General features: G+C 33.2%; 2 protein-coding genes across 2 annotated transcripts in view; both read left to right on the top strand.

Moving 5' to 3' along the window:
* LOC145331283 (dolichyldiphosphatase 1-like) overlaps positions 1–5,956 on the top strand; it is a 33,757-nt gene extending 27,801 nt beyond the window's left edge. The window contains exons 6-8 of the mRNA XM_080175901.1: positions 23–151; positions 1,031–1,124; positions 5,760–5,956. Coding sequence (XP_080032027.1) covers positions 23–151; positions 1,031–1,124; positions 5,760–5,887 — 351 coding nt within the window. The 3' untranslated portion in view covers positions 5,888–5,956. The remainder of the gene's footprint in view (positions 1–22; positions 152–1,030; positions 1,125–5,759) is intronic.
* A 2,778-nt stretch (positions 5,957–8,734) lies between these two features.
* LOC145332151 (oxidoreductase NAD-binding domain-containing protein 1-like) lies at positions 8,735–19,455 on the top strand. The gene is made up of 12 exons (XM_080177100.1): positions 8,735–8,833; positions 9,445–9,522; positions 9,778–9,882; positions 10,293–10,406; positions 10,806–10,873; positions 14,170–14,219; positions 15,090–15,162; positions 15,639–15,725; positions 16,416–16,478; positions 16,689–16,734; positions 16,997–17,076; positions 19,280–19,455. Exons 1-12 carry the CDS (start codon positions 8,777–8,779, stop codon positions 19,347–19,349), a joined length of 891 nt encoding a protein of 296 aa, XP_080033226.1. The 5' UTR covers positions 8,735–8,776; the 3' UTR covers positions 19,350–19,455.
* Positions 19,456–21,900: the final 2,445 nt, after the last annotated feature.

Here is a 21,900-nt window from a genome sequence, read left to right on the forward strand (position 1 = left end):
CTTGATAATAATTTTGTTTTAGTATCGATTACACCACGGCCGACAGCTGACAGAAATTGGGTGGAAGATTGTGGCTGCTGGCAGCTGTTTAGTCGCTGCTTTGGTCATGTCTTATTCTCGGGTCTACCTACAGTATCATACTGTGGATCAGGTTTAGTTATTTATCGCATCGTATTATAAATAGCTTTCCGCGGATATAAAAGTAAACAATTATAATATTAAAATTAATTTTATGATTGTACATTTTTATATTCGTAGAAAACTGGATATAATACGATACATGCGTTTTTTGTGTTGCTGAGAACCAGTTCTAATCCAGCGGATATTAATTAGGTTCGAAGAAATACTATAAAATATTTATTGATACTTAATTTAAGGGGGTGGGGGGTCGACCTTCCATTTTTAATTTTAGTTTGAAGGGGGCGGGTTTTTTTTTTTAGGTGATTACTCAAGGGAGGGTAAAAATAGTTACAAAACTTCCCTGTACCTATAAGGCGTTGCTACAAAAGACCAACTCTACAAAAGACCAACACCTACAAAAGACCAACATTAAAAAAATCGTAATGCTAGAAGGTCATGGCCACAGAGCTCGGCCTCCTGGCCTGCGAAGCCGCGGGCGCTCGGCCCCCTTGCCTATAACCTAACCTATATGTATGAATGTTTAATGTACATTAACTTAGTTATAGTTTAGAATTTCATGGATTTTACAAAAAGTGGTTGGTAGATTTGTAGGTCTTTTGTAGGTGTTGGTCTTTTGTAGCAACGCCACCTATAAGAAGATTCGCTGTAAAAGAAAAACCATATCGGCCCAGAAGTTAATGAGATCTTAAACTACAGACAGACATTCAGACAGGCAGACATCCTGTTACTTTACACAAGGCTATTAATAGATAATAGTCAGATGAGGTTAGTGAGATTTTAAGCTACACCCAGATAGACATCCTGCTATTTAAATATAATAGACTGACATAAATCGAAAACCACCCTGAAACTCTGATTTAATAGAACGATTCTAACATGTATTATTTAGGTGATAGCTGGTGCCTGGATAGGAAGTTTGTCTGCCCTGGTTTGGTTCTTGATAACTAAATACTGCCTCACTCCTTTCTTTCAAACTATTCAAGGTATATATCTGAACGGAACCAACAGGCTCAGATAAGGGGGGGGGGCACATCTGACACTTTTGCGTAAACAGGGATTATAGGCTTTGTCTTAGGAGTTATAGGATAGGTTATTTGGGGAAAAAGTTTAGTTTTTGGGTGTATTTTCCTTATATTTAAAAAAATTTTGATAGGTCTCCAGGTTCAGGTGCTGCAGGCTGGAAGGTCACTTCTGGACAGGTATAAATGAAAAAAAAATTTTGTTTGAAGAGTTAGAGATCAACTTATTAAACCAAATATGCATCTTTTGGGATGTTATGAGCATATATGAAGAAAAAATAAAAATCAGCCTCCAGGTTCAGGTCCTGCAGGCCTCCAGGTGAATTCTGGACAGGTAAAAACTGAAAATTTTTAATTTTATAGTTAGAACAAAACTTATTTTACAAAAGTTGCTACTTTATGGATGGTATGAACTAATTTGAAGAAAAATTTGAAATCGGGCTCCAGGTACAGGTACTGCAGGCCTCCAGGTAAATTCTGGACAGGTAAAAACTGAATTTTTTTACTTTTGAAGTTAGAACAAAACTTATTTTACAAAAGTTGCTACTTTATGTATGGTATGAACTAATTTGAAGAAAAATTTGAAATCGGGCTCCAGGTAAATTCTGGACAGGTAAAAACTGAATTTTTTTACTTTTGAAGTTAGAACAAAACTTATTGAACAAAAGTTGCTATTTTATGGATGGTATTAACATATTTGAAGAAAAATTTGAAATCGGGCTCCAGGATCAGGTACTGCAGGCCTCCAGGTGGATCCTGGACAGGTAAAAACTAAAAATTTTTACTTTTTAAGTTAGAGCATAACTTCTTTAGCAAAAGTTGCTACTTTATGGATAGTATTAACTCATTTAAAGAAAAATCTGAAATCGGGCTCCAGCTTCAGGTACTACAGGCCTCCAGGTGGATCCTGGATAGGTAAAAACTAAAAATTTTCACTTTTAAAGTTAGAGCATAACTTATTTAACAAAAGTTGCTACTTTTTGGATAGTATTGACCAATTTGAAGATAAATTTGAAATTGGGCTCCAGGATCAGGTACTGCAGGTCTCCAGGGGAATTCTGGACATGTAAAAATTAAAATATTTAACTTAAGAGTTAGAACTATATCTATTTAACTAATACAAAGAAAAATTTGAAATCGGGCTCAAGGTTCAAGTCGAATCCAACCATTTTGTTACATTTTGAATTATATCTGCAAAAAAAATATTAAGCATTGACTAGAATATATATAAAAAAAACGTACTGTCAACAGGTCAGTCACTAAAGGAAGCCTGCAGGAAATACACTGCTCTAACTGCGGTAAAAATCCAATCAAAATCCAACACAATACCCTCAATTTGATACAAAAAAGTTATTGAAGCTGCAGGCTTCAAATTTGGGGTATTAAGCCTTATTGTGGCAGTCTTTCAGCCATTAGAGCGGCATATTTTCTGCAGGCTTTCTTCAACTATCAAGTATAAAAAAAGGGATATGAAAGAAGAGAGTTAAAAAAGTGTATTCCAAACTAAAATCTTTATTTGATGCCATAGAAGCTTAGAAACTTTACTATATAATTTTAAACAAGCTTGTTTGTTTTTTAATTAGCTAAAAAAATTTTAGTTTTAACCTGTCCACCTGGAGGCCTGCAGGACCTGAACCTGGAGCCCGATTTCAAATATGTTAATACCATCCATAAAGAAGCAACTTTTGTTCAATAAGTTTTGTTCTAACTTCAAAAGTAAAAAATTTCAGTTTTTACCTGTCCAGAATTTACCTGGAGGCCTGCAGTACCTGAACCTGGAGCCCGATTTCAAATTTTTCTTCAAATTGGTTAATACAATCCAAAAAGTAGCAACTTTTGTTCAATAAGTTTTGTTCTAACTTCAATAGTAAAAATTTCAGTTTTTACCTGTCCAGAATTTACCTGGAGGCCTGCAGTACCTGTACCTGGAGCCCGATTTCAAATTTATCTTCAAATATGTTAATACCATCCATAAAGTAGCAACTTTTGTTAAATAAGTTTTGTTCTAACTTCAAAAGTAAAAAAATTCAGTTTTTACCTGTCCAGAATTTACCTGGAGGCCTGCAGTACCTGTACCTGGAGCCCGATTTCAAATTTATCTTCAAATTAGTTCATACCATCCATAAAGTAGCAACTTTTGTAAAATAAGTTTTGTTCTAACTATAAAATTAAAAATTTTCAGTTTTTACCTGTCCAGAATTCACCTGGAGGCCTGCAGGACCTGAACCTGGAGGCTGATTTTTATTTTTTCTTCATATATGCTCATAACATCCCAAAAGATGCATATTTGGTTTAATAAGTTGATCTCTAACTCTTCAAACAAAATTTTTTTTTCATTTATACCTGTCCAGAAGTGACCTTCCAGCCTGCAGCACCTGAACCTGGAGACCTATCAAATTTTTTTTTAAATATAAGGAAAATACACCCAAAAACTAAACTTTTCCTCCAAATAACCTATCCTATAACTCCTAAGACAAAGCCTATAATCCCTGTTTACGCAAAAGTGTCAGATGTGCCCCCCCCCCCCCTTGCTTAATGATACAAATTTGAACGATATCTCTGTTTATCTGTCTGTTAGTCGTCGTCCAAATAAAGCGAACTGATATATGAAATAGGCTTTTCATGAGGGAGGAAGGGAGGGGACAATGTATCTAAAATTCATATTTCTGACAGTCTTGGACTTTGGGTACTAAATTTCAGAGACTTTGGGTACCAGAGCAAAAAATGACGCTAAACCAATTATTCCCAAAGCAGACGACTCTTACTGAACTAACCAAAAACAAAAACTAGCAGACAATTTGAAGACAATTTTGGTTTTTAAACAAAATAATTTTCTTCTGAGAATGGGTGGGATAAACCAGAAATTCTACTGTGATACTTCTGTAACTATCCATTCAAATCAACCCCTTGTCAAATATGAAAACAAACCCCTTTTATTGTATTATTTTGAAAGAAACTGCCAGTACTGAGGTCATACCTTTTATAATAAATTACAGACTATTCACAGGAAAATAAGACAGGATAACCTTATGTTAAATACTTTTCTTTCAGTATTTAATCATTTCTTATTATACAAATCTAATAAAGATTGCTATATCTAAATTTCTGGAATTTTCCAGATATATCTGGTTTTGAAGATATTGAGTAAGAACTCTAAAAATTGAATTAATTGCCCATTGTCCCCTCCCTTCCTCCCTGGCTTTTCATAGAATATACCTTCTAGCAATAACATGTTCCTGAAGGATGGGTCGTCCTACACCTGAAAGAATTACACCCTTCCCAATATAAAAAGAACAGCTGTATTCTTTCTTCCTTTTAGGACACAGTTATGAAATCTCGACGAAAAAGATTTTTTTATCCAATCTTGACAAGTGAGGTATTTTTGGAAAGAGGAATATATATAGAAAACGCCTATGAAAATTAGAAAATCCGCAGAAATCATATTTGCAAGTTATTTGCAAAAATCTGCAATGCTAATTTGCAAAATTAATTTCATGCCTTAAATGACTTATTTAGAAAAAATCTTTTCATGAAATGTGTTTATTTATAAGTTTAGAACATACTTAGGGCAAAAAAAATTTCTTTAGTGTTACTTTTTTCACCTTACATATGAAAAAAGCAGTTTCTCACATTTTATGATAAAAAAAAAGGTATAGGAACAAAAAATATGATTTTTCTTGATGTAAACACAATAATTGGCATAAAATCTATCATCCTAAATGTAAAAATCAGATATAGAATCCTTTTTAGAGCTAATATAGTGCAAAAAGTAACCAAGACATTTTTGCAAAGTATGAAAATCTGAAGAAAATAGTTCTTTTTGATTTTGATTTACATATCAGATAAATGTATATGAAATTAGTGATCAAAAACTATAAAACAAGTTAAATTTTTTTCAACCCTATCATTGATTTAAATAAACTTTTAGGTTTACTTATTACCAAAGTAGCACATAAAAACTCTTTTTATTAAGTTATCAAACAAAATAAATTCAAATCAACAATTAGGCGTTTTTTATAATGCAGTAGACTATTTTGTAGTTTTTTTTTTTTGGCATTTATTATGTTTAATTACACCATAAAAAGAGTTTTTATGCACTACTTCGGTAATTCTTATACCTAAAAGTGCAATTTAATCAATGACAGTGTTGAAAAAACTTATAACATGTTTTATAGTTTTTAATCACTAATTTTATATACATTTATCTGGTATGTATATCAAAAGCAAAAAGAACTATTTTCTTCAGATTTTCATACTTTTTCTAAATAAGTCATTTAAGGCATGAAATTAATTTTGCAAATTAGCATTGCAGATTTTTGCAAATAACTTGCAAATATGATTTCTGCGGATTTTCTAATTTTCATAGGCGTTTTCTATTTATATTCCTCTTTCCAAAAATACCTCACTTGTCAAGATTGGATAAAAAAATCTTTGTGGTCGAGATTCCATAACTGTGAGGAAATATTAAATTTGGGCGTTTTTACACTCACACATCATGAGGTGGAATACAATAATATCTAAAATAGTATTAGTTTGTTGGTAGTGGTGAATATATTATGAATATTTATAAAAGACCAATCATAATTGTCTACTATTAAGGATGGCGGATATCAGAATTCCTATTGATCCGTGACTGTACTCCCATCCCCAACATCATGTGGTTCGAGTATGTCAGCACTAGGAGCGAAGCCGCCAACAGGAAGAAGAAGGAGAGAAAGGCCCTGTAACCGTGATTGATTGATTGATTTTTAGAGATTATTATAGTATGTTAATCGATTGTGGTGGTTTCTCCTAGAGTACCTTATTGAGCACTAAACCCCCCCCCCCCCTCTTATTTTTAATTAGATTGAAAATAAGGGGGTAGGATAGTTTTTATTTTGTTTGTAATTATTTTAGATCAGGTTAAGATAGGTTAGGGTTAATGGTCCTTAACGTGCAGTGGTTAGAAAAAGAAAAAAACTAACTTCCTCACCTTATTTTTAAAAATTAAAAATTAAATTTGGATGGGGGGAGGTTGGTTCTCGATAGACACTTTGATAGATATCTTTACATTTTTCCCTGTAAAAAAAAAGTGTTTCAATTTAATAGATTATGCTATAACAGTTAAAAGTCATTTTAATATTATTTTGTTGTATTGAATTCTTAAAGATTAAAAAAAAACACTTCCAATGTTTACTAAAACCAGGGCTCGGCAGCCACGCGTCAGCCACTTGTAAGGCTCGAAAAGTCAATCTTTTACAATTTTAAAAATCAGCTGAAAGTCTAAACCTGACCAAAATATGGCAATCCCTTTTTTCTAAAACATTTTCAAAGCTTTCAAATATGTTAAAATTTTAGGCTACGTCGCGGCTGCCGAGTCCTAAAACCTGTTGCTAAACATATCATTAAGGAAGGATCTTGGACAAAGTAGCTTCGGACAAAGTAGCTTGAGGACATTTACTTAAGAAAAGTAGCTTCCTAAGAAAAATAGTCTCCAATATGGCCGCAGCGCTCGGCCCCCTGGCCTGCCTAGCTGCGGGCGCTCGGCCCTCTAGCCTATAACCTAACCTAACCTATGTTAGCCTCAGAACATTTTTAAAAGAAAAATATCATCAACTAATAATACATAGGTGGTTTTAATTTCGTGGATTTTGCAGGCTATTGGGCCGAGCGCTGCGGACATGACCTTTATTAACAGTGGAGGCTACTTTTCTTTAGGAGGCTACTTTGTCCAGAAACTTTGTCCTGAAGCTACTTTTTCCTGAAGCTACTTTGTCCTGAAGCTATTTTGTGCTGAAGCTACTTTGTCCAAAGCTACTTTGTCTGAAGCTACTTTGTCCGAAGCTACTTTGTCCGAAGCTACTTTGTCCAAGAATCTTTATTCTTACTTATTTTTAAACTGGATTATGCTTGCTGGTCAACAAATACAATTATATCCAATATAAGTGTGGCCAGAGATCTTAAGGGATAAGACAATGGATGATAATTTAATGTACATCCCCAAAATTATCCCTTCTGTATATTAAACTTTTTGGTTGTTGAAAGGGTAAGACACTGCTTGCTTGAATCTACCAATTAAGACATGATGAAATTTTCAAAAGTTTATAAGCCAACAAATAAGATCTTATTTATAAACTTTTGTAACCAGTTTAATTTACAGTCCAATGTCTCCACTTTCTTTTTTTGTGGTGTATTTTTTCATACTACCCACTATCCGTTCAGGAACTTACCAAGTGCCTTACAGACAGACAGACAAAATGAATACATGGACGAATTTGCCAACACGAACTTGTATAGTAATTACGTTGCTATTTATAGCATGAAAAATATTAATGTTAATAGAAAAATATTGTATTTATGTTGCAGTAAAAAATAGTCACAATTGATTTTTGTAATTTTATGAACCAAACTTTTTGTGATTAAATCAGTATTCTTCTTTTCTTTGTGTGATTAAAAAAGTGTGAGCATATAGAGACGCTGCTAAAAAATTTGTTTCATTTACTTAATTCTGATTCTAGAGGTAGTAGGGTGGAACTCCTCCCCTCCCCCCTTCATTGATCTATATTATGAAATGACCCAATAGTCTAAAACCTTCCCAGTAACAATGTAAAACTTCTCTAAAAAAATGAGGAATGATCGGTCATTATGGAGATCTTAACTGACAAATAGAAGACAGACGGACATATTGTTACTTTAGTTTATATGATTATCTATTATTATTATTTTTCTTATTTGTTGTTGGTATATGATGATTAATATCTAGTTATCAATATGACATCTGATCTTAAACTAAGTTCTGACAGTCAAAAATTACCATTTTCTGGACTAGAATGGGGATATTCAAGCTTTTATTTTGTTTTTTTTGGGGGGGAGGGGGAAATGATTGGTTTTAAGGTTTGAGGGGGGGGGGGGGGTTAATACAATGTATTATTTTTAAAACTTTGAAGGGGTTTCAAAGTTTTAGTCCCTTTACCCCAACCCTTGGACTTCTCATTTTCCAACTTCTTGTAAATAGTAATTTTTGACTGCCAGAAAAGTTTGTCTTTAGATGGAATATTCGGATCATATCAGTTATACGAAGAAGAGTATTGTTTTTTGAAAAAATCTTTGAAAGCTGCGTTGCTTGCTCCATTTTGATTGTGAAGTTTTGGATTCATCAGATTATAGAGAGCTTTCTACAGATAATAAATCAGTTTCGAAGCAATACTGGAAAATACCTCCATCGTATAACCTTATTGATCAGAATATTTTACCCAGTAGTAATAAAAGTTAAAAAGACTGTAACTTATTCCTAAGTACAATTTGAATTGAAGCTTATCATCTATACATATATTACTGTTATGGGATATAGAGATGGGACAATGGAGCAATTAATTCTTCTTGGGTTGTTTTGAGAAAGGTCCGTTTCCTAGAATAATAAGTTGATAGCGCGGCATTAACGCGCTCTTACCCCAAAATGTAATAAAAGAGGAAAAATAAGAAAAGTTGCGCTATATAAGACAAATTCAATTGTTAATTTTATACCTAACCATTGTCACATCCCCATATTCCTGATTATTATTATTATACAATTCTTTTTTATACATTTTATACATATTCATTTTCAGATGAAATAGATATTTTAAAAAAAAATTAAAATGTCGTTGTTAAGAATTGTTAGTAGAGATTATTTAGCTAGAAATACATACATACAGGTACTATTAATTAACAAGGATGAATGAGTTCAATGATGGCAAACTTTTTGGAATAATGGGAACTGTTGATATCCTAGTTTTAATTGCCACGTTATTCTATTCGCTGTCTGAAACGTTTAGTACTTTATTGAAATTAAACTAATATTGTCAAAAAATTAATAGAGTGCAATACGAACACTCAGCTTCTATACATAATAATAATAATGTCTGTCTGGCTTTACCGTTAGATCTTGGTAACCGCTGGATCCATAATCTAGTACAGTTGGAATTACCCTTTAGTTAATATTTTTGTCGTTATAAGAAAGATACTTTCATAGCAAAGTAAAAAATATCATTCACATGATTTAAGTCATAATATAAGATTTTAACTCATAATTTTATTTGTAGATTTCTCACAAAAATTAAATCTATCTTATGAATTTCTGGAAAACTGACTTAAATAAATAAATGATTTGCTTGTTGGGAAGTTATCATCTATTATTGCGTCTCTCTGATTATAAGATTGATTCATATTTGACTAAATATGAACACAAATCTTCGCATGCTAGTTAGACGGATTGTTGTGTTTTATCATCCATTAAGGGTAATACATCCATTAAGATGTATTTTAGTTTACAAAGAGAATTTGTACAACAGCTAGTAAAATGGAGAAGAAGGAACATTTAGAACATACAGCAAATATCAATAGGGTATGTTTAAATAATTGGTGATTCCATCTATTTAGAATTCAGAACTCCCAAGCTTAAATAGGGTTAAAATATGAAACAGATCTAGCAGTCTTATTTGGAGTAAATACTAACAAAATTATCTATCCAGCTGCTATTTTATTTAACTATCGGCTACGCCCCCTAGAGGCCTCTAGGGGCACTATAGGTTCCAGCTTTCATCAGGCCAATAATATGTTATAGCTTTGCTGCTATGAGGTAAAATCTTACTTAATTTAGATACCAGATTTGTTAGACTGCAGAATATCTAAAGTCCAAGATATAAGTCCCACAGTTAGAGCCTTGACGCTTGAAGCACAAAACCCCAAGAAAATTAACTTCAAGGTGGAATATTCATTTTTTTGGCGTTTTAATACAAAGTACCCTTTTAAGTACTGATACTCCTTCTTATCTTAGAGTAAATTTAAAATAATGAAGGGGTTAATTTTCGTTGTTTTGTTTATTTATTACTTTAGGTCAGGTTAGGTTATATTGGATACTAGAAAGCCTCACAGGCCTTGCATGGTTAGGGCTCCCGCAGGGATTAGGCATGAGATTTATTATTACTTGGACGTTACACTATATTTTCATGCTCTCTAATAAAGTAAAACTCGCAGCAGGCTAAAATAATGATACCCTCTATCTACTCCCCTCCTACTGAATGAAAGAACTGACTAATAAATAAGTTCCATATGAGCAATATAAATTGACGACAGGCCAGTCGGTGGACTTCTTTATACCTGTGTTGTTTTCAGGCAGGCCAGTGGGTGGACTTCTTTATACCTGGCGAGCCACAAGTGGGTGGATTTTCCATGTGGAATCATCCGCAGGATTTCTCTGATAATAACAGAATTGAACTGGCAGTAAAGGTGATGGAATTGTTCTATTTACTTTGATTAATGGCAATATAGACAGGGAGAGAATGGGACATTGGGCTGTTTATTACACTAGTCCCCAAAGTTTAATAATAACGGTTCCTTATTTGTTGGCTTTACAACTTTAGTGAAATTTTGATTGGTTGGTTTATTAAGTTTAGTGTCCAAACGTTTCAATCACTAATTTTAAACTACAGAAGGAGTAATTTGGTGTATCCTCTTTGGGGAATAGTCAGGGCAGTTTTATAGTACTTAAAAATAAACTTTTGCCTCCAACTTTTCGATCAATGGTTTAACAAATATGGAGAATCTTTCATTAACTTAATATAATACCTAGTTTAGGTAAATATTTTTATAAGATCAATTTTATTGCATGATTGTTTTTGTCCCTAGGAATCCAAATGGCCACCAGCTTATTGGGTGCATAAGAAATGTCAAGAAGGGGACAATGTTCAAGTTAGGTAAGTCAATGTATACCTATAATCAGGGCGACCACTGCATACTATATATACTATATAGGATTAATTTGGATACTATATCATACTATATGACAAAAATTTACTATATATACTATATATTATTACCTTTATTTGACCAAAATTTACTATATATACAATATAATACCTATTATATTTTTATAACAAAAAACGGATTTTGTGACAACACCTCTTTAGTGTTTTGTCTTATTTTCACAGTAGGTTTTCTCCTATTTCTAGCCCCTGCGGGGCAATCATTCACCTTTATTTTACCTAACCTAACCTATCAAAAGCTACTGTGATATGATGAAGCTTCCATTAATCTTACCATATTACGAAATTGCCAATTATGACCAATAAGGGGGGTTAAAAAATTTGCGGCGCGCTCCGCGCGCCATTTTATCCCCTCCAAAACCAAATTATCCCCCATTAAATTTCCCCCCCCCCCTCAAATGAAAAAGCTTGGACGCCCCTGAGCATATAAATACATATATATCACATGATGTTCAGTAAAGATTATCATTTTTTTTGTATACTTCCTTAACTAAAAGACACCAATATTTTTGTTTAAAGGTGGTGTAAAATTTTCTAAGAGCGTTTCGCGCACCGCCCTAACAAATCCTTGCAAACACCTCTTTAAACAAGGATGACAACATCTATAAAAGCGAAGCTCTGAAACGATATGACAGACGAACATTAACTTTTGTTGAGTGTCAGAATTAACTGAATATACAAAATATGAAAATATAAGGTTTGACAAAATTATATGTAAACTTGTTGCAAAACTTCTTAAATACATAATTCTCTTTGAGGACATACTGACATTTTAATACTTGATTATAGAGGTGCTTCGCTCATAATATTGTACCTTATTGTTATAGGAATCAGTAAACAAAAAAAATAGATCAATCGGATGCTTTTATCACATAAAAAATTGTTATTAAAAAAGTAAAAAAAAAACCAACATGTTTAAAATGGACGTACGGACATTCTGGTAACGATTATAGAGTTGCTTTCTAAATCGTACCTAACTACTACAGGAATCACCAAGCAAAGTTTGAAATCGATAGGACAATTCTAACATGCCTAAATTAAATGAATAAAGGCTAACTATCTCGGACAGACGGACCTACCCTAATTATAAAAAAGCTTCGCTTTTAAAAAGTGTCAAATTTTTTATGTGCCATTTAAAAGGGTGGGAGATGGTGATATAACTTTTGGCATTATCATCTTGGTAATATTTTTTTTCACTTTTGAAGATTTTTTTCCCTTCCTCCGCTCGGTTCCCTTGCCTATAACCTAACCTAACCTAAAATAGTTGTTCTCTGCCAGAGTCATAGTTCTGTCAGGGGTGTCAGTTTGTACCGAAGAATCTTGCTAATCGCTGAACCGATTGGGTTCTCCTTAACAGATTAGCTTTTCATAGGTCCTGGGAAGGTTTATAACTATTTTTAGGGAAGGTACCACCACCCTCCCAAGAGAAATCACTAAAAATTAAATTATTTACGTAGAGATCTGAACGCAATATAGAATTTTTTTTCTCAAACTAGATATTTGAAATAAAAAAATAAACATTTAAAGTGCCACTAGAGGCCTCTAGGGGCGTAACCGATAGTAATTCTACAATTCACTATGTCTGTCAGTCCGTAATGCAATGTGGGAAATGTGATTTTCCAAATTATTTCCAAAATGAGTTTTTAGCTCGCCCCCACCTAATTTTTTAAGGTGGGTTAATCATCCCGCGACCGTGGCTCAACACGTAGCGTATCCGCTCGTCGTGCGCGACATAAATAGTTAGAGTAGGGGGAATGCCTTGACCCAAAACAGGCGCAACTCACTACCATGCACAGTTAGGACTTCTCAGACAAAGGTCGTGCAATCAAAGGGTTGGTTATCTGATGGCAAATGGACGCTTTACACCGCAATCATAGGGCTTAGGGCTGACAACCCTATCCCATATCCATAAGCCACATTGTTACAGAAACACTGATGAATTGTCAGCGGCCTATGCTCCCACCTGTGGAGTAAAAAGGGCTTGTTACTGTTTTAATCATCCTTTTTTATCATCCTCCCTCCCATAAAAATGTTTTAATTCAATGAGTGGCGGGGGGGGGGGGGGTTAATATTCTTTTTTTGCAAGATGTCTTTAAGCTCCCATTCATTGCAGGGTGGGGAGAAGGGATGGTGATGAAGAGATGGGGGAATGGAAAGGGAACAAGTAATCCCACCCCCTTAAAACGCCCTTATTTAAAATTGGTATGTATTGGTAATTGGCAATATATTCAAACTGCCCCCTCCCCCCTCAAGACAAAGTGCTTGGCACGCCACTGCTACAGTAAGAAAGAGATGGAGAAAATCCCTTAAAATATATTGTTGTTTGTAATTATAATTTAAATATCAGTTATTTTTCATAGATTTAACTTAATTATATGTGAGATTGCTTTGATTACAACATTGCTTTGAGGTATTATTGATTAAGTATATACTATGATTTACTAAATAATTCAAAGTCTTAGTCAGATACTACATATATCATACTATATGAGTAAAAAAAAATATACTATATATACTATATGGGGGGAAAAAATATACTATAAATATGGGTATAGTCCTTTCCACGACATCCCTCCATAAGGAGCGATTCTTCGTATTTTTCACAGTAGCTTTTCTCCTATTTCTAGCCCCTGCGGGGGGGCTCTAACCCTGCGGGGCCAATTACCTAACCCTGTTGGGCACTCACCTAACACAATATAACCTAACCTAACCTAAAATAACCTATAAAAAGCCATTTTAAAAATACGACTAATCGCTCCTTATGGAGGGATGTCGTGAAAAGGACTATACCCATAAATATACTATATTTTTTTGGTTTTGGAGTGGTCGCCCTGTATAATGTTTATGTATGTATATATCATTCAAATTAAAAATAAAAAATTTTCTGTCATCAATATACTTCCAAATTCGGGTTTTCTTTAGTTTAATACTATTAAGTGGCTGATTACTTTGTTGTTGTTTTCATTCATATTTCTTAAACAACAATTCTTTTTTGTTATTTTAAGTTTCTAGCCCATGATTGAACTATCCTTAAATGGTTTTATCCCTGTTTGACTCTTCTAACCTTAATATAACTTAACCTACAATATGCATCAAAAATAAGTTCATTTGTATAAGTTAACTCTTGTTCTAAATGTGATATGAAAGATGAATTAATGTGAGACTATTTAAATCTTTTTCATAATATTTGCAATTATTGTAGTTCATGAGAATTATATTTTTTACAGGTTTGGTGGAGATTTCTATTACCCTCCTGATTCTGTAGTTGAAAATAAAGGTAAGATAATAATTTTTTGGGGGTAGTTGTTTAATCTACCAACAAAAATTTAAATTTGGGGGGACAGGGCGTTGGGAAAAAAGCCTTCCCGGGACCTTTACCATAAAAGAGAATTATATCGGTTTAGCAGAGTCTTACTGTACAAATATCCTGTTACTTTTGTATAAGATAGGTAGGCTAATCCATATACTAAAGTAACAGGATGTCTTTGTGTTTGTGTGTCCTCTAGGGGCGTAGCCGCTAGTAAAAAAATAGAGTAAAATGTAATATTTAGATTTTACTAATAATATACGAAAATTTTGTCAAACGCGTTTCTTGAGTCGAAAGATCACCAAATCCTTGTACCACTGAACTAATATGAATCTTCTTAAATATTAAGCTTCTTTATAAGTTCAGGGAAGGATTGTAACCAGTATTTTTGAGTGAGGTTACCCACGCCCTCTCCTGAGATATCGACTCTAGAGTCTAGAAGCCCCTCTCATAAGAAATATTTTGTTTACTTTTTCTTTTAAAATTAAAATTGAAAGTGAAGGGTAGGCTTCCCCGCCTCTTTTCCCCTCAAGTCCCCCTTGAGGCATCTAGGGGTGTAGCCGCTACCATAGGCTTAGGTTCAGACAATGGCCGATAAATTGAAGTACATCCCCCAATGATTATACACAAAATTACCCCTTCTTTAGACTAAAATTAGTGGTTGAAACGATTAGACACTCAACTTAATAAACCAACCAATTAAAATTCATTGAAAGTCCCCAATGTTATTAAGCCAAGGAATAAGAAAACGGTATTATAAAACTTTAGGGACTAGTGTAATAAACAGCTCAATGACCCTTCCCTCCCTGAACGTAGTTATGTATTTTTCTTTTGTTTTAGAGCCACACAGTATTCTACTTATTGGGGGAGGGGTTGGTATCAACCCACTTCTATCAATATGGCTACACGCAAGGTATGAAATATGAATAATATACTTGAAAATAAAGTTCTTTTAGCTCCCTCTTGGCATTTGGAAAATATTCTAAATCTATAAGAATATTATTTAACACAAGGATTTGGTGCACAAAGTTAAAGATTCAAAAATATTTTTATAGTCTTGTCAAACTTAAAATCATTTTTATTACAACAACAATTGCATTAACTAATCTATTAGGAAAAGAGTAGTTTAAAACAATTTTATTGTGGCCTCACTTTTTGGATAATTGCAGTTTTCAGAAAACCAAAAGTCTTAACCGCGCTGCAGCTGCTAATGTTGCAGATAAGGCTAAAAATTCAACCCCAGTTGGCCAGTCGTAAGAAAACAACAATCTTCACAGCTAAGCAACTAATATTCATTAACCCGAAGATAAGCCAACCCTTTACTACCTAGCCGCTTTGAGAATCGGCGGTCGCAGAGCATAGAAATAAAATAAACATAATCTACTTTAGGCATTTACATAGAACAGAACAAGAACATAAACCTTCCAAAGTTAGTCTCCTGTATTCTGCCGTCAACCAGGAAGAACTTATTTTCAGGTATTTTAAAAAGGGGGGGGGGCGAAAGTGACACTTTTTGAAACCAAAACTAAAAGTCAACAAAGGAACTCAACTAAAAAAAGAGTTACAGGTCTGAGATTTTGCATGGCAGTTGCTTTATAGGGGTAAAATATGGGACTGTGAAGAAACGGCGGCGCAACCGCTGAAAACCGCCGTTTTCCGCCGAAATTTTTTTTGCCTTTTCTCGGCGGTTTTCGGCGGTTGCGACGCCGTTTCTTCACAGTTCCATATTGTACCCCTATATAGCAACTGCCATGCAAAATGTCAGACCTGTAACTCTTTTTTTAGTTGAGTTCCTTTGACTTTTAGTTTTGGTTTCAAAAATTGTCACTTTCGCCCCCCCCCCCCCCGGCCCCCCCCTTAGTTGATAATCCTAATTTTACCTACTCAATGTAAAAAAATGTATTTTAACTTTAACTTTTTTTGCTAGTCAACTTACTGCCCATACATTTGATTTCTCTATTTAAAACTGTGAGTTTCTTTATTTATTGATGGATTTCAGAACATAAAACCTGCTTTTAATCTTAAGTTAAAAAGTTATTTATTAATATTTTCTTATTGTTCTTTTTAAATTTTGGCCTAAAATTTAACATTGATGCATGACCTAAAAACATTTATTTTGTGTAATTTTTACTATTTCTAATGTAATCATCCTTGTTTATTTTTTAGAGATATAATTGATTCAGCATCTAAAGAAAGTTCTCATTTCAAATCTACTTATTTTACAACAAGGTAATATTAGTTTCTTTTTTTGTCATTTAAGATTACCTAATTTCGAGGGTATGTAGTAATGTACCCAATTAAATGGTTAAAAGCCTGCTTAAAAGTTTTAAACAACGTTAAAACTCATAGACTACCCAATTTAAAGATTTTAATGTACTCGAACCAAACATGCAAGAAAAACAGTTAAGATTTAACAAATAAACTGTGTTGTATTTTAAGGACTAAATCTGAAAATTGCTTATTTGGAAGAATAGATTTTGAACAGGTTAGAACTTATAATGTTAACAGTTCAAGAAAATCCACGTGGCATCCCCAAGCGGATTTAATAATCTTCATATAAATATAAAAGTAACAGGATGTTTGTCTGTCCCTACTTGTGTACCGATGGTTATCTCTAACCACAAAACCGTTATAATTTTTTGTTATCAGTGAAGCTTCCCACAAGTTTAGAGAAGGTTTAAATTATAACCATTTTGGGGGAAGGTACCCCAACACTCCAAAGATAAATGTCAAAATTTTATTGTTAGGTGAAAAAAGCATATGAAGAAATTTCAACAAATGATGAGAGAACTCTGGTTTACTTGTGTGGTCCTCCAAACATGATCAGGTTCGTGTTACACAAAATTGTCCGCGGATTTGAAAATAACCCCATCACTGGTTATGCCAGTTTTATTGGCTTAATAAACAACGTTTTCATTTCTACAAAAAAAAACTTTGCATTTATTATTAGGTAATTATTATTGTTTTATAGGGTTGTGTCAGGTGAATGTAACACCTTTTAGTGTAGATATTTGTGGGTGGGGGATGGGGTGCATTCAACACCCCCTTGATTTTGATAAGGAATTAGATGATTAAAAAACCTTTGGTATCAGGTATGACACTAGTTACATTTATATCAACATTATTGTTACTCATATTATTTTCTGTGTTCTGTATTATTGTATTAAATACAAACATATGATATCTGTTACAAATTTAGGGCTTAAAATAATTTATTAGCAAAGTAGAGGGCAAATAAAGTTGTTTTACCCCACTGACTTTGTCACCAGGGATAATGGATGTAGAATATACATGGATATTATGACAGAGAAAAAAAATTGTCGTCAATGTAGCTTTTTAACATGGAACTAGTTTGAATTTGTCGGTTCGTTTATCCAGAATGTAGTAAAGGGAGTGGAAGGGGGAATTGTTATTTTAGCCAGCTGCGAGAATTACTTCATTGTAGAACATGAATATTTGGTTTAAGATTCAAGAAATAATATATTTAGCGTAATGTTATCATGGGAAGATATTTTTTGGATTTGTCTATTCCGCTATGCCTGTTTTATAATTCATCTCTCGATGATTTCAATGGATGTAGAATATACGTGGATATTATGATAGAGGAAAAAATTGTCGTTACTTCGTTACTTTAGGTTAATAACATTTGATGTCACTTAATGGGTAGTTCGTTCATCCAGCAGGAGAGGAGGGGATGAGGTTAAGGGGGTGGATTGGGCGAATGTTAGTTTAGCCAGCAAAAAGTTTACTATATTATAGTACATGATAATCTGGTGTAGGATCCAAGTAATAATAAATCCATTATGATTTCTCATTATAATTAATCTCTCGTTTCTCTTTTTTGTAAAGACATGGTATAATTATATAGGATACACATTAGAAGCAGAGCATTACATGTATGGTTTAAGTGTGTTTTCTTGGTTCCTATTTGACAAGATTGTTTAGTCCTTTGACACTGTACATAATTATTATTTGATTGATCTGCCCTTAACTTTTTATTCATATTAAATTTTTTTATTGTATATGAATATTTAATACCTGTATTATAATACTGTTATTATTATTACTTGTTATGTGTGTCATAAAAATAAATATCTAAGATAGGCGTCTGAAATTTTTAGTGATGATTCTCTGTAATAATGAGCGTACAGAATTTAATTTACTTGATATACTCAATCTCATTTAAAAATACATATTTGGACATCCCCTCTGTCTCATTTAACATCTAGCTGCTCTTAATCCGTTTTTCTATCCATGATCAATTTGTGCTTCTCTATTTATGGATGTTGTCATCCTTTTTAAAAGCGAAGCTTTTCTATAATTAGGGTCGGTCCGTCCGTCCGTCCGTCACGGAGAGCTTTTTTCGTTAATTTAGACATGTTAGAATTGTCCTATCGATTTCAGATTTTGCATGGTGATTCCTATAGTAGTTAGGTACGATTTAGAAAGCGTAGCAACTCTATAATCATTACCAAAATGTCCATACGTCCAATTTAAACATGTTGATTTTTTTACTTTTTAAAATAGCTTTTTTCGTTAATTTAGGCATGTTAAAATTGTCCTATCGATTTCAAATTTTGCATGGTGATTCCTATAATAGTTCGGTACGAGTTAGAAAGCGTAGCAACTTTATAATCATTACCAGAATGTCCGTACGTCCATTTTAAACATGTTGATTTTTTTACATTTTTAACAACAAATTTGTATGTGACCTAATTATCCGATTGGTCTGATTTTTGGTATACTGATTCCTGGGACAAAAAAGTACAATATTATAAGCGAAGCAACTCTATAATCAAGTCCTAAAATGTAAGTATGATTATAATCATTATCCTGTATCAAGCAGTTTTTCAACAAATTTACTTACAATTTTGCTTTGACTCTTATACATTCGCATTCTGATTATTCAGTTATGACATTATACAAGTGTTAATGTCCGTTTGTCCTACCTTTTCAGAGCTTCGCTTTTATGGATGTTGTCATCCTTGTTTTAAAATAATTGTATGTTATTTATTGTATGTTATTTTTAGGGACATGCTGCGAAGTTTGGCTAGCTTGAGTGTTAGAAAACAAGATGTCTTCTATGAACTTTGGTACTAAAATTAAGTGGCTTCCATGGAAATAATATTTTTATTGTTTATTGTACAGAATAAGATCTTATTTTATGAAACAGTAATATTTTAAATATATATTTATATTTGTTAAATTGTTATATTAATGTCCTTTCATATGAAACGCAATACTTTTAAACGAAAGTTATTTAGTACAAAATAAAATTCTTTAATTGTTAAATTGGTTAACTCCTGAAAGAAATCAGCTGGTCATTCCTTTTTAATGAAGTCTTCTAAAAATATTCCTTTTTTTTCAATGTTAAAAGATCTGTTATCTCTGCTTTTTTCAACAACAAAATTAATTCGAAAAAAATCTCAAAATCTATTAGTGATTTTTTAGCTGTCGTCCAGGGGCAACGCTTAATAGAATTGATTTTTTTAATCTGCCCAAAAAATATTATTTTAGATTTATTTCGCTTTTTGGCTATACCTCATTCTTGTGTTACTCGACTACCTTTTGACTGTATAAATTGTTGAGTTTCACTTATATGAATGTTGTCATTCATTTTTTGAGCACTATTTACTTAAATTTTGGGACATTGTTATACATTTACTCTTTAAACTTTGTATAGAAAACACAGGTATTGTCAAAATAAATTTACAATAATAACATTTTTAGTTGCAGAGCTACTCTTTAACTAGAGTAGTCCTTTCATTCATGAGGTTTTCTTGATTGGTTTGTCAGATAGAATTTTTTTGCGAGACTCCCCTACAGAAGGATCATATAACAGGTATACTCATCAAGTAAAGAATCTGGTTGTTTTTTTCTTATTACGGCAAATTATATATGGTTGTTGGTTTGTGTCATAAACTTTATTTTGGAGAATAAGGTCTTCTGTTCAAGGACGTCCAAGCCTTTTTTTTTGGGGGGGGGGGGCGGGGGGACTAAAAACTATTTTTAACTCATCCCCCCCACCCCTACTTGAACGTCCTTGTTTCTGCTAGTCATACAAAAAAAATAATTTTAAAATTGACACAATTTGTACTGTACATAAAGTACAAAGTCAGAGCCATGAAATGCAAAAAAAATTCCCGCCAAATTTTCTATCATATAACTGTAATTATATAAATTGAATTCGTGGCCAATTAAACATGCGGTTCAATCTTTGGGAGCATAACAACTCTATAACTAAAATATGTTAGTTCGTGAGGAAAGTTCTGGCCTATTTTACAGTCTACATAGACTTAATACTTTGCATTGCTTTATTTAACTAGTCCCTAAAGTTTCATAGTTATGTTTTCTTTTTCGTTGGCTAAAGAACTTTGGGGACTTAAATGATTTTTTTGGAGGGTTGATTCATAAAGTTGATTGTCCAATCTATCAAAAGGGTAATTTCGTTAATTATCATTGAGGAATGGGTATGTACAATGTACATTAATTTATCGTCCATTGCCTTTTTCCTTTATATCCCTTGTTTAAATTGCTAATCAAATACAAGTAAAACTATACCCATAAGTAGCGGACTTACAAAATGCTAGTAAGTAGTAATTTATCACTTTGTTAAGAGAGAAGTCATTTGTAATACAGTAAATGTAATAAGCTTTTCGTATATTCAGTATTTAGCTACTGGTTGCTGCCAGTTTGATTATAGGGGTGCACTGCTTATTATATTGTAGAGTAGCTGCGCTTATATAACTTGCAGCTTAGGCCTTAGGAGTAACTTTTTACAAAAGAAATTGATGCAAAAATAATTACAAGCGAATGTAGCATCTAAGGGATCTCTATTTGGAAGGGAAAGAAGACAAAAAAAAGTCTAAAAGTACCACAAGACTAAACTTTATATAGCAATCTGGTAAAACGACGAGCAAGCATTGATTTTTTTTAATTGGTGGAAGAAGTGGACATAAGATGCCTTTTTTTCTAAAAGGCATAACTGTGTGAAGACCCCAATCGGTTCATTTGGTTAGTAGTTTCTAAGAAGACAGACAATTTAAAACCTTGGATAAAATTTTAAAAGAGGTTGTGACTCAGCAAATTAATTCCATTTCAAATCAATCCACATACACGTTTAGAACGATTTGGGGGCTCATATATTTGCAGGGAGGGAATAGATATGGGCTGTTTATTACGCTAGTCCCAAAAGTCAAATAGTAACGTTTACCTATTCGTTGACTATACAACCTTTTGGACTTTAATTGAATTTTAATAGCTTGGTTAATATAGTTGAGTGTATCTGTTTCCATCACTATAAATTGGGTACTTGCTTACATGTGGTAGACTGGAGCACCGAACCCCCCCCCCCCCCCCCCCGCTTAGTTTTGACAAAAATCAAAAATAAGGGGGGGGTAGTTTTTTAATGTCTGGAAAAGGCAAGGAGGAAAAGTGCTCAGCAAGGCAAAGACTTAACCCCCCCCTTTAATTTTGAAGAAAATCAAAAATAAGGGGGGGGTAGTTTTTTCACTGTACAACACGCCAGAAAGTTGAGTGAGGTTAATCAAGTAAATCCAGTATACCAGAGGGGAAACCTTATTACAGGGATATTCATGTTTTGGGGCATAATTTCCTTATTTATTGACTTTGGCCAGTAAAAGGTTTTAAT

This window comes from Acartia tonsa, chromosome 11 (assembly GCF_053477335.1).
Source record: "Acartia tonsa isolate MP-2025a chromosome 11, ASM5347733v1, whole genome shotgun sequence".
Classification (NCBI taxonomy): Eukaryota; Metazoa; Arthropoda; class Copepoda; order Calanoida; family Acartiidae; genus Acartia; species Acartia tonsa.

Excerpts from the sequence above, each read along its gene's own strand:
- LOC145332151 (XM_080177100.1), top strand. The coding sequence starts at position 8,777 with ATGTCGTTGTTAAGAATTGTTAGTAGAGATTATTTAGCTAGAAATACA. Across the intron at positions 10,407-10,805 it reads GAATTGAACTGGCAGTAAAG|GAATCCAAATGGCCACCAGC; the intron begins GTGATGGAATTG and ends TTTTGTCCCTAG. Across the intron at positions 17,077-19,279 it reads GGTCCTCCAAACATGATCAG|GGACATGCTGCGAAGTTTGG; the intron begins GTTCGTGTTACA and ends TGTTATTTTTAG.